Source organism: Melozone crissalis, unplaced genomic scaffold (assembly GCF_028551555.1).
Source record: "Melozone crissalis strain CALT ecotype California unplaced genomic scaffold, PUWL_Pcris_2 ptg000013l_1, whole genome shotgun sequence".
Taxonomy (NCBI): Eukaryota; Metazoa; Chordata; class Aves; order Passeriformes; family Passerellidae; genus Melozone; species Melozone crissalis.
In genome coordinates, this window is record NW_026535791.1 from 43,347,952 (window position 1) to 43,362,286 (window position 14,335).

At 35.6% G+C, this 14,335-nt stretch overlaps 1 protein-coding gene across 1 annotated transcript in view; it reads right to left on the reverse strand.

Moving 5' to 3' along the window:
• Positions 1–14,335, reverse strand: part of GABRG3 (gamma-aminobutyric acid type A receptor subunit gamma3) — a 291,318-nt gene that overhangs the window by 269,901 nt on the left and 7,082 nt on the right. The window contains exon 3 of the mRNA XM_054271617.1: positions 5,025–5,092. Coding sequence (XP_054127592.1) covers positions 5,025–5,092 — 68 coding nt within the window. The remainder of the gene's footprint in view (positions 1–5,024; positions 5,093–14,335) is intronic.

The window sequence follows — 14,335 nt, forward strand, 5'->3', positions numbered from 1 at the left end:
CCAGCAGGTAACCAATTACTATTTTTATGGACAGGTAAGTACAGTTTATAAAGTTGCTTCTCACACTCTCTTCAACATTCTTTCTGTACAGCTGTGTTAAAATGAGACTCCAGTTGCAAAAACCACACAGGCATAAAATTCTTCCTTCACTAGCAATTTGTGCTGCAATCTCAGATTCTTGTAGCTACTCAGTTAACCCTGTATGTGTGAATGCATAAATACACAGACTTTGATGCCACTGAAGTTTAATAGCCTATTTAATCACAGAGTGTTTACCTTTCTGTTTCACGAAACTACTTCTAGGGGATTTTTCCCCCACTATTTATGTCTGGTTCCCAATTTGATTATTGGTCTCTTTCCCTTTTCTGTTCTTTTATAGACAAGCCAGTATTGCTTATCTGTAGAAAACCAGGCTACAGTAAGTCACGTTAAGCTATGGTTTACAAGGCAATCTATAAACCTTTACAGATATTGACAAGAACCAGAGGGTTGATGAAAAATGGATTATGGGTTTTAATGCAAAATCATATGCCTCCTGGACACCATTTTCAATGGAATATACTAAAGAAAAAAGAATTTAAAAGTCAAATATCTAAAAACTGAGTGATATGAAATTCACACGTCTGGTTTACAATATAAAGCATGAGGAAAAATATTGCAAATGAATTCTAAAATTTAAAATTAATTAAGAGAACTCATTTAGAAGACCCTTAATATTTTCTAATATGGAAGAGCAGTCATTATAATTACAGATATAAAAAATATTTTCAATAAGAAAAGATTGAATTAAAATCTTGCATCCTACAGCCTAATGTCTCTAATGACATTGCACCTTGAAAAGGCAAATTGCAGATTTCTTTAACTTACTTTATTAGATGATGAAAACCAAGACAAAGAGATATAATGTGCACTCAAGAACATATAATTTGACTCATAGAATGCATTTGTCATTTACTTTTGAATAAACCAGATTTTATATCCTTTAAATGAGTCTAAGTCCTATTATGTTCTTGATAAAGGACAGGCAAGATATTTATATATGAGATGGCTTTCATTTATTAAAAAGACAGCCTGAAATTTTTGAATGGGCATTCATGCATCTTGGAATTTTAAATTCAAAATACTTATACTATCAATAGTATCTACCATTTCATACCATCATGTCATAACTCAAAATGCTGAAATTACTTCTTTAAAGCTATTGCCACTAACAACCACTTCCTAGTATCACTAAGTTCATTATTCAGTCTGTTTTTCATTGTCTGTTATTACACAATACCTATTTCTTTATATCAGGTTTTTTAAACCATGACCCAAAGAAATCTTCCATGTCACAGACAAAGGAAGAGTCACTCCTGTCTATTAAGAGAACAAGTTTCTATTGTCCTCATAAAGATATTATAATGGTGAGTCTCTAATAGAAGACCAACCACATTACTGTTCTAGTCTTTCTGGAAATTTTGAGGTTTAAATAGACATATTGAAAGTACCCAGAAAATGAGACACTGATAAGACTTTTAGGGGAAGTGGCAGAAACTCTCTGCAGAAAGTCTGGAATGCAGAGTTAGCCGTATATCCCTGTGGATTTTGGTGTCTTTGCCACAGAACAGGACCTCTCCTTTGGCTTGAAGCCTTTTTGATGACGTCCCTAACATTTCTTCCCCTTGTGGCAGTTACAGCCTCACTCTAAAAAGCTTCATTCTTCCTTGTATTCACATGCAGTTCATCTGAGACTAACTTTGCTACAAGTAGGTGTCTGATAGCAACTGTCTTTTTCCTGACTGTTAAAGAATCCATTAGATATTAATATTCATGCTCAAGTCTAAGCATAATTGCAACAGTTAGTGACACCTGAAAAGCTTTGCTCTACAAAATCGGCTTGAATGTTCAGCTGAACACCCATTGAAAAAATACCTTAAAGGAAATTATTTCCTAGGTTTCACCCACTAGATGAAAATCACTGATGAAAACTGATCAGAAAATATACATGCAGAGTTTGATTTCTAGAGAAGCTCCACATGATTTTCCCTCAGAAGCACTGCAGACTAAGAAAAAAGTAATTGAGCTAAGGTCTAAGTCTGGAAGTACACAGCAGGAAAGTCCGCCTTGTACGTGTTGATGATCTCACCCTCGAAATAGAAGAGATGGAAATCAAAGTAATCATCACTCTTTTTGATAAATCTTACCGAGTTGCCTGGACAGAACAGCTCAACTTTTAATAATAATTTAGGGGAAGAAAGTTAAAAGTTCTTGTCCTGGTGAGAAAAAGAGCATAGGTGGGCTCTACCAAGAATCTCCTTTTTTTTTCTCCTGAAATGAGATTTTCATGCACATTCCTCTCCCTTTGAAATTTCAGTTATATGACAGGTACCAGACTGAAGATATCTGTTCTTCCTTTCTTCCTCTTCCTCTGACACGGGTAATTTCTAGCTTCTATTTCTGTTCAACTCTTAGTGTACCCATGCTTCAGCAGTTCACAGTCTACATGAGAAACTGCTTACTTAAAAGTAAATAAATGATTATTTTTAATTGCAAAAAGTGTTCAATTTTTTTTTCTTCCAAATAATGGCTCCTGAACACTGTAGCAAAACAGTTGAAATAACACAAATTGGGGGAGAAGAAGCTTCTCAATCAGTTCTGCCATTTCAGAGACAAGCCATCATACAGCACAGTGGCTTGCAATTTTGTGAGGACTTGCCATCTTCACTGTAAATTTGAGACTGCAAGATCATTACTGCTCTCTTATATATGTTTAAACAAACTCCAAAGTAACGGAGCAGAAATTGACCTTTTGGACAAAATTTTGAAACATTTGAGTACCTAATGTTAATTTCTTATATTGGTAATTAAGTTTGAGAACAGAAAAGAAATTCAAAAATTCTAAGGTAGTTCAGATTCAGTTTCAGTGGGATGTACTGTCCACAAGCACACCTGAAATAATGTCCATTTCTATTCACAAGTTTAAATATAACTTTATGCAGTCTTGAGTCCTTAAACCTCAGATACCTAAATTTCATTATTGTACTTATCATTCTGCCCTTACACATATTTTTTCTTCAGCTGTAAGCAAGAAATATCTCAATGTCATACACTCATTAACCATCCTAACAAGACCATTTACTATAAAAGAGATACAATATGCGTTTTTAAAACGGATATTTTGGTGCATTTATCCGTTTTGGGTATCTTGAACTCAAAAGGTATGTTGAACTAGAAGTTAATACATAAGTAAGTCTATGCCACAATAATCTTCCAAAACCCACTGATTTCTTATATTACTAATTTTTTCCTCCTACTTGAAGTACTTTTGATGAAATGCTTTCTTATTATTCCACAAAAACTTCCAGCACCCCAAAATTCTACTTACAAACTAATTCAGAGAGGCAAAGAGCAAAAACACATTGCCCCCATTGCTTTGGAACAGAGTGCCCATTCCTAGAGTAAATGCAAGCCAGAGGACCCTCCAATAAATTGTTCTCCAGTGAATCATTATGGTATGCTGTCACCCTTGAGCCAAGAATGGCACAAGAACAGACGAGAGACCCAACTGCAAGGGCAGAGAAAGAAGCTTTATTACAAAAGATTATTGATTATTGTTTTATATAGACCGATACGATACACTCCCACTCGATTGGCTAGTTAATAAAAAACATCTTTCTCACACACCATCCTTGAGAAGAACAGGAAAACAAAGTGGAAAACACCACCTGCAGATTGTTTACACTAGCAAGTTATCACATTCCTACAACTCCCTAAAATTCCCAGAAGCCATTGTAAGAAAGGTTTGCTGTTTCTCTCTGCCTGACCAGACTGGCATCCACAGCAGGCCATCAGGGAAGGACAAGGTAATTAGCTATTTATTAGTTCAAGAATGGAGCAGCTACTCCCATTACTTGACATTCAGTACTTCACATGAAATATCAATCAACACATTTCACAGTTGGTGAATACGACACCAAGATGTCCACAGCACATAATTTGTTTCTGTGTTTACTTGTCAGATTTTCAACTACAAGGGTGCATAGGAGTCTCTGACCACCTTGTATTTGATATGCTGCAATGATTTGCCTACTTTCATATTTATAGGCAAAACCAAAGAATAAGGCTGAACAGACACCTTTTAAATTCAGGAGCTTTTCTTCCAAAAATACAAAATATACATGCAATGCATTCATTACATTCTCATAGGAACACTGTACATGGCAGCCTTTGAATGCCACTGTGAAAAGAGACATTGCTTTGAAGAGGTTATTTTAAAATCTCAAAGTACAGTAAGATATTAACAGGCCCTCCATTTCCAAGTTGTATTTAAAAAAAATCAACCTAATTTAAGAAGGGGAATAATATGATGAATCCAAACTCAAAAGTTGCACAAGCAGCCACAACTACCCATAACCCCATATCTACATAAACATTCAGCCTGCTTTCTAAACCTGATTATGTTGCTGCAGCACTGAGGAAAGACCTAGAGTTCAGACTGTAACAAGGGACCAACCATAGGTTTATTATTGCCACACAATCACAGTCTCAGTTTCTCCTGCCTTTACACATACAGTACATCCATGAATAACTTCTTCAAAGTTATACTCTTACATTCAAGACTGTTGGTAACTCAGTGAAAGAAAAGCAACCACTGAAGAGATGATGAATTCCAAATAAATATGCTGTTATTATATGATGACTTTCATTAACTCCACATTATTAAGCTGTATATTTGATTGCATCTTGAAACAACATCTCAAGAGCTTTCTTGAAAATGACTTCACTTCAAACTTTTTTTTTCCTAAGATGGCTATTTTATCACTGAAAATTTACCAGCATTTTTCAATAGACAACACAGAGCATAATATTGCTTACACATTTGTTCTCTTGATGAGACATAAAAACCAGAATTACAGCTGAAAACAGGAGTAAATCAGAATCAAAACAACTTATCACTGTGGTATTTAGTGTCTTTTTCAAAAGTTAGTATTGATGCCAAGATCAGCAATCCAGACAAAAATCTTTGTAAGTAAGTCACTTACCATATTTATTGATGATACAGGACCAATGCTGTTAACATAAATGTCAACATCAATAACTGTCGGTTTTACTGTGGAGAAAAAAAAATTAGTATTATTTTGCAGACAACATAAATAATCACTTTAAATACTTTTCCCCCCCATAACCACAAGTTCTTTTTTTCAGGTACAACTACTGAGAAATATGGATAATGTATTTTTAAGAAAAACATCGTTCTATTCCTCCTACCCAACAAAAATAATTGCCAGAAATTAAAACCTGTACCACTTCATCATCATGATTCCAATTTGTCAGCAGCTATTTGTTGAAGAAACTTTCAGTGCTAGGCCTGGTAGCTCAAAGTAAAGCCCAAACCTAAGATGCCTGACATGAAAGTAGAAATAATGTAGTGTATTACTTTTTACCTTTGCCTCAACATTCAGGTCCTTTAGCCTGTTTGTTCCAGATCAAAAAAATCCTTCCAGATTACTGCATCTCATTAGCCCTGAAATCACCCTAACTTAGAGTAAAATCTCAATGCAATCTGATTAGCTAAACCTAAGCAACTCCTCTTTCTATTCAGATTCATTCCCTCCAGAGCCTTTGCACTCTTTCATTCAGAGGGTTTTGAATTTGATTTGGTTTAGCCAATGCACATTTCCCATCAGATCTTCCATGTTTTCAGACTTCAAGGACTTCATAAGCCAAGACAAGCTCTGTATTCCTTTCTTTGGCTGAGGCCACTAGGATTTCTCTTTCTTTCAGCATATCTGGTGTCAGTGTAGCTGCTGGACATTACTGACCTCTTATTGGTAACATAATCTAACTCTAAAATGATGCCACTCTTACACCAAAAGAACACATTAGTTTTTTTACTTATACTGCTATTATTCTAGCCCCACGGGCTGGAAGAATACATTAAGCTCTAAATTGAAATCTAAATTAGTGGTTTACTTTCTCCAGAGTTAGGTGACTCAAAACTAAGTCTAAAGAATAAATGCTGTTTTAACCTACATAGTGAGAATTGATGCAAACTTGCCCCTAGTAAGCCGGCAGCTTCTGTTGGACATCTTTCTTTCCCACAGAAACACCTTCTCCTCTACACTGTTTTCAAAAATCTCCAGAGAGTATTCAAACCACTAAAGTTTGGGAACTATGTTGAACTTGGACTTTTTTCACTAACCCCCAGGCCTCCTACAATGAGGAAATGCAGGCATATCAGCCATGCAAAACTCAGGAAGCTTTCCTCTGGGAAGCTACTGAGCAGAGAAGTGAGGAACAGCAAAACACCAAGGTTCTGATAGCAGCTTATCTCTGGTAACAATCACTCAATTGGTCTAAAGCCATCTGATAGATAGACAGGGATCTTCACATGTAAAGATGAATATTTTTTGCCTGCATCCTCCAAATTTCAGACTATCAAAGAGGTGTCAAGTAGTTTTAAAGTACTTGAAAATTTAGATGGTTATGAAAAAAAGAACTTGCATGCTGGCCTGTCCTGTAAGACTTTGTATGTACATATCATTAGGAAGGCTATATCCCCTGTTGCAAAACCAGACATTAAAGTGGGTACAAATAGTGGTTAAAGATGATAACCAGTCTCTCGAATTCATTTTTACAATTACAATTAAGTAACACATACTTTTCGACTGTGTATGGTCAGAACATCCAGGATTATTTAAGGTCATGGTTTCAAAGTGTCTGAAGTACTGGCTGATGAACTCAGATCTCCCCTTCAGCAAAAGAAAATGTGAATTCAGCTGAACAAGCTCAGCTGATTAAAGCAATTCTAATTGTACCCAGCTAATAACTAAATAGCTAAAGAGGAGCCTAGCAGCTTCTGGTAATGAGTTGCCTCAAAATGCAGTAATAAATGTCATTACACAGGAATTGGTAATAGCAAGAAACTACAGCTAGCTCTTCCACCAGAACAGCACTCATGGAATAAAGAGCTCTAAGCCTTACAGGGTTTATGCACGTGTCTACCTGGAAGCTCAAGGCTAAGGAGTTCTGGTGAACATTAATGGCACTAGATTAAGGATACAAACTGGCATGCAACTGAATCTTGGCAGGATCAGGAACAAAATTCAGGACCAGAACACAGTGCTAGAAATCTGGTTTTTTAATCTGTTTAATCACTGCAGTTAAGTATATAAATAGAATATGAGGTGATAATTTTTCCTGCATGTTCCAGACAAAATTCTCTTACACTGCAAAAGAAAAATATTAAGCACTGTGTATTAATGCTAAAGAGAATTTGATCTTACAGTAAAGGTCTAACCTTGAAACAGAACACTAAACAAGGATCATTTTTTTTAATCAGACATTTCCAGTGAAATTCAAATTGAAAATAAACAATAAAAAAATACAAGTAAGCTATAATACCTGTTCAATTTTTTTTAATTGAAAGTTTATTTGAATTGTTTTTTTAAATTTTTCTTGACAGAGGTAAAAAATACAATAGTAATTTGATTGTATGATAAATGTTTGTTCAGGTCTTAAAAGAAAAGACAGAGGAACATAGTTCTTGTTGCCTGTGGTCTTTCACGTATATAACACATACAAACAAACAAAGGATTATCAGGTATATATTTCAGATTCATCATGGTAAATTTTTAATTCAAATACCAACCAAAATGTAGCAAGGTTTTAAGATTATTTCCTCCAAAATGTATTATGAAAAAGGAAATAACTTAGTCTTAATGTTACCATGTCTTATTAGAAAGAACTCACTCTACAGTGCTCTTAAAAATAGAACTCAGTTTCATGGAAATATGAAATGAAATAGCTACACTATCAAGAAGGCTGGACCAGATGATCACTGTGCTCCCTTCCAACCACTCTGTGATTCTGCAATTTCAATGCCTGCTCAGTTTTTCTGTGTATTGCATTCATTTGTGAATGCTCAGTTCATGAAGGAATTCAAGCCACACATGGAATTGCTGAGCTGCAGATGGAGCTTTTTTCCTTGCACTAGAAGAGTGCTCACAGTGTTGCTGACAGAACAATTAAAGTGTTAATACCTCACTAAGTGCTGACAATAAGATTAAATATGGATACTCAGCTACGGTACTGTTTTGTTATCAGCCTAAACCCAAGATAGTCCTGAAGAGCTGTCAGAAACTTAGAAAAAATACTGGCAGAGCCATGTGTATACAACACGCAAGAGAGCAATTAAAGGTTGTCAACAAATGTACCAGCCTTCTCAAAGTTCTCTGAAATACTATTTAATATATGGCAGTAACTTTCCCTAAAAGACAGTGTAAGCACATCTGAGTAACTGCAGTGTCACACTGCTACTCAGGGCTACCTAAGGTAACTAGCTGCTTATCACAGTAATTCAATCTTCAAGCATGCTGGTTTTAATTGAGATGGGGATTTATCAAGCCAATCAAAATGTTTTTAAACACAACTAAGGTCATCTGATCCACATGTCCTGGCTTTGAGACAGACAGTGTTTATATTCCAGTCAGCTTTGTAACTATCACATTGCAGACACTACCAACAAGTAGTGCCTACAAACTTTAAAAAAATCTGACAGTTCAAAACACATCTAGGACAACCATAGGATTCTTCTAGTCCTGCACTGTGGATTTACACTGGTGAAAAAAACCAGAACCTGAACTTGAATCTCATTAAAATCCATGAAGACATTACTGTTGGACACATATGAGTTGATCATGTGTATAAAAAAAAACCTCAACAGATAAATCAAGAGAAATTTAAAAGACTCTTGAGTAAATAAAAAGAGGGAATGTTTTACAATTTCATGTCATGTAGGGGGAAAAAAGCTGCAAAAAGGTCCTGTCATTTTATTATGCTTATTTACTACTCTGAATTATCCTGTTCTTTTAAAAAAGAGATCTTTTGATAGATCTCCACTATTCAGAACTGATGCTAATTTCATGAATGAAACTACTTTTCTTCCTACAGAAAGCTTCCTCCACATTTGAAGTCTGTCCAAATAGCACTAATGTTCCTGCATAAATCATAAATATTTAGAAATATTTTTAAAATTTTAATACTGAGAAATATTTTTACAAGCTCAATTAAACTGAGTATGTCTTACTGAGTTGTCATAAATTTTAAAATAAAATTATTTTTTGTTGAGAGTTAACCTTTCTTACATTGTTCAACCAAAACCCAGGTTTATTCTAGTTTTACACAACACATCAGTGATAAAAAATGTAGACCAATACACATTTATAGAAGCAAAGCAACAAGAACCAGATTTTTAGAAGGCACATAACTACATAAAAATCACAGTATGATCTCTGTTCAAGAACTACAGGGCCACTTGAGTTCTGCCCAAATTTCACAAGACTTCTGAACACAAATGAATAACAAGATTGGCTCTGCAGTAATGAGATAATTTTTTATATTGCTCTATAATGATATTTTACATTCTCTCATTACCACATAAATTGCTATTTTTAAATTAGGACAAAGCTGTAATAAATCATTACACAGTTATTGGTAACTGTAATAGTAGTGATTATAGTGTTAATTTTTACTTTGCATTGGTGATGATGACTATTCCAATTTTCCTACACTACCTTATAGGCAACATCTATTTGTCTAGCTGTTCCTATGAAACAAACTGCTTTGCCAACAAATCACTTCTCAAGACCAAATACTGTTGGCTAACATCTCCGTTTTACAACAAATCACCACATTTGAAGAAAAAACTCATAATAGGAAGTGTTAAGCCACCATCTCTCGAGGTATCTAAAAGATGAGTGGATGTGGCACTTAAGGACATGGTCTAGCTATGGATTTGGCAGTGTTAGGTTAAGGGCTGGACTCAAATAGGAATCTTTTCCTACCTAAATTATTCAGTGATTCTCTTCTACAATGCTACAAGTCTATCAGTGAGGAAAATTAAAAACCCTCATTCTTCCTGCATTGAAGAGAATGGGCCTGAAAACAGCTGTCAAAGTCCTCAACTTGCTACAGACACAGAAACTGACAGAAATGACACCCATGTGGTTTAGGTTCAAACTACCAAAACAGAACTGCAAACGAAAATCAAAAGAAGAAAGAAAGTTTGGATTAAAGCAATACCAGGATGAGAACACAGTCCTCTGAAAACAGCATTTTTTTACATGCTAGGTTTGGTTGTCATTTTGTCCAGGAGTGTGAATGACAGTGTGCACATAAACGGACTCCCTCAATTAACTACAAATCACTTTTATTCTTCATTTCCCACCATAACTATCAATCAACCTTCAGCACTTTCATCCTTCATTTACCATTCTCTAATGCACAAGCTGTAATTTTTCAAGTATTATGTTGTGGAATGAAAACTGTAGATCTTAATGGTTAGGCTTGTTTTTCAATCAATCCCTACAGTTTTAATTTTTGTTTTACTTATATTCATCAGAGAGGAGAATTCTGGTGTGATATAATAAGACTGAGCAATAACAGAATTTGTTCCTGCAAAGTCTAGCAAGGTAGCAACCAGGGTCTGGATGAACAATAGCAGCCATGAGAAAACTATACAGATGTAAAAATGAGCAACAATATTTAAAATAGTATGTGCAGAACATAATATGTACCTGTTTAAAGACGACAGAACAATTAGTTTGTGCCACTAACACTGAACATCCTTGCATTTTACTAATACTTTCTTAGAAACCTCTTTAATGACAGCATAGTCTGGGCAATCAGAGAGGGAAGGGATAAGGAGAAAAGAATTTTCTCATGTAAAAACTTTCCCTGACTCTTACCTAACTTTCAACCCATGGCATCCAGAAAGTTTGCATGCTATACTCCCATGATCCCCTCAAATTAAAAAACCTGATAGTGAAGCTATAGAAGAGAGAATAAGAACTAGCATCTTCTACATTGAGTTTTGTGTGTGACAGTTAAGACTAAGAGTTAGGCAAACATTAACTGTCAACCAAACTCTCCTACCTACAATGCTATTCAAGAAGAAAGTTCCATCTCTGTATGCATCAACCCATTTCAGCAAATAGTCTCTGTCAGGAAATAAAACACTAAATAGAAGTTATCTGTGTAAATTAATTATTCACATTCACAAAGATAAGGCTGTATTTTAAGGGAGCTTGCTGTTCAGTAATTGGGTAAAACACAAAAGCAGTACTTTTTTTCAAGCTCAGAGATTACACACAGGACATAAGCATTTCAAAGATACAAGAGGCTTCTTAGAAACGAGATAAAGGAGGCAAAAAACTGCATTAGCAGGGATAAATTATTGGCAGTAAATTATTAGGTAAATTCAGAAAAACAGTGTTTGAATACTAAAATATTTCTATATAGTGAAGTACAGTAAGCTTACAATTAAAGTGTTACTTTCCAGCATTTGATTTAAATCAGGTGATCTAAAAAAAAAAATTAAACTGGGGTTCTTTGGAGAGTTTTAGGCAGAAACATTGACTTCTAGGGCTTCAGGCTCAAAGCACTGGACTAAAATTTCTTTACTTACACTTTCAGTATGGCACATTAAAATTTTACCTGAGAAAAGGATGAATAAAAAGTAGGATGTTTCCCCTGAGGGTTGAAAGTTGAAAAGCAGCAAACCAAAGCAGGTCAGAAAGCCAAGGTAAAAAAATTTCCCGTACTCAGTCCATGATTAAGCAACCAGAAAAGCAGAATTCAGGCATGAAGAAAGCTCACTGTCAATATCCAGTCCTAATCAGAGTTGCTCCCATGCAGGATTTTGAAAGAGCCTGTATTTAATGCACTGGACCAGCATCAAAGTAAGACTATTTTGTTTATGTAATCTTTCAAAACTCAAACATGCATCACAAAAACCTGAAATGGGTATTTTGGAGTGTTTTATAGAGTAGTTTACCCCTAATTTGCTAACCTTGCAATTAATATTCTAGAAATGTTCATGGCCAACACTGTAAAAGAAAGCATCAGTTCCTGAAAATGGTAGAGAATTAGAACTCCTGCAGAATCAGAAGAAATCCCTTCTATCATCCCACTTAGAACAGAGATTGCTCTCATCTTCATTGAACAGCAATCCTTTCCTCAGGAACATTCTTCTTTCTGAGGATTTCTAGTTAGACGGCTAAATCAGAACAAAAGTCTCTGAAAGGAAGACAATCCACTTCTACCTCACCAAAAAAGAACAAAAAGAGAAGTATCAGTAAGAACAATCAATGCTTTTCTGATTTTTTGTTATGATTTTTTTCATTGAGCTCTCACTATATTCAGCCCTGTTTCCTACTAGTTCTTAGCCACAGCACTCTGTGTCCTCAACATGAGGTTACTCAACTTTATTCTTCCATATAAATATAAATTAGACTAAACTTTACAATCTTCTGCAGTGCCCAGTACTACAGAAGTTGGATCCAGGACTATGGCTTTCCCCTCCTGAGTGCTGCCATAATACAAACAGAATTTACTCCATGTGCTCTACCTTTACACACAAGCTGGCTTTCCAGGTACAACTCTCTCTGATCAGTCCTGAAGCAATGAATGTCTCTCTCACTATGTCAGGTTATAAGATGCCTGACACTCTCTTGTAGGCTAGCACCAAAAAGGACTTATAGCAGAAAGCAGTAATTTGACCTTGCATGACACTTCACAGCTTTCTCTGCACTATGATCTGGAAAATACTTTGATCTGTCAGGCAATATGCAGCCCTCTGTCACTACATATGGGGAAACCTAGCTGGAGCTAATTTAAAGAGCATCAGGTGTGGCAATCAGCAGCTAGCAAAAATAACCTGACAGCCTCTGTGGTAATCGCCTGTGGTGCACTTCAGGGCTCATTTCTGTGTGACATGGTAGGAGAGCAGGTCAGACAGGAGGAAGATTGTGATACTGCTTCAGAACTCAAGATTTTCAATAAGATTGTGGCTGGAAAAGGACTTGTTCTTTAAAAACCAACAGAGTTGTTTACTCTCAACCAACAGATTTTCTCCTTGCACACACTGAGAAACTGGTTAAATTAGTTGCAAAGAAAACTTTTAACTGCTTTAACAGAGGACTGCTGTTAATGCTCCCAAACAGCACAGTAAAGCACATCAGACAGAGCTTAGTCTTCTGAGTTTGCTGATTCAAATGAGCCCATCTATTTGTACCAGCTCTGCTTGTACAAACCTACTCGGGGTAGTGAGAGCTGCACAGCAGTATCTGAGACTGCTCTCATCTTCAGAAATACGGCTAATGGTTGTAAAGATACTGGAGGAGTAAAGAAAACCAGCATGACTCTCAAGACAGCTAGAACTGGTAGAGTCATATTCACTTCATATTCCAAAGTGAAATTATTTGGGCTTATAAATAAAAAATAAATACAGATGACTGCCAGAGGCTGCAAAGATGAAATAATTTTAGAGGATCCAAGGGGGGGGGGGTGAGGGAGGAAGGAAGGAAGGAAGGAAGGAAGGAAGGAAGGAAGGAAGGAAGGAAGGAAGGAAGGTTGGTTTAAAAGCTAAGCAAAATTCAAAATTGGTGTTTGTTGAAAATGTCTCAGAACACAGACTGGTGAAGCTTTCTTCAACATATGCAATTCAGAGACTTCCCTAATGTAAGGATACATCAGAGAAAGAGAAGATGTAAACATGAAATACAAACTGCCTTACTACTCTGCCGTTCAAAGCCTAATCTAGGGTGAGACTTTTTCCTTCCCACTACTAATGGCACATTTCAGAAAACTCACATATACTAACTTTTTGACTGGTAACTTTCACAATTAAAGAAAAAGATTACATATTAGTTTCCACACATAAACTCACTCAGGAAATGTGACTGGAAAACTTTCCACTTAGTTAAAAATTTTCTGTTTAAGGCAAATTATATTCCATATGAAGTTAAGCTTGAAACCATTTAGGGTTCTGAAGACAGCTGTTCTTTTCCATAACTTTGTTGTGGTCTAAGCTGTCCACGAAGGAAGGTGAGAGGGAAAGATTTCATTAAGTAAAATGACTTTGAAGGAAACTGTGTTTTGCTTCATTGTTGGGTTTCTTTTGTTTATTTTTGTCTGTTTGTGTGATGGGGTTTTTATTGTAATTTAAATTTTAGACCTGTCAATCAAAGAAAAAAAAAGATCAATTACAGAAATCTGGTTTATTTCTAAATTATCTAGATTATCAAGAATTATCTAGATTATCTAAATTATCTAGATTATCAAGAATTATCTAGATTATCTAAATTATCAAGAATCTAAATTAAACTTAAATATTTTCAGCTCTAATTATCATCATTCCGTTCTGTGGCCTGTTGGTTTGCCTAATATTTCTGTTTCATTTTATTAATAAAAAGAAGGTAAAATTTCAGGGCCAGAACCTGGTCCTACTAAATTTCAGGATTTGTACCAATGTGACATGGGAGGAAGAAAGCACACTTGCAGGGTAGCAAGT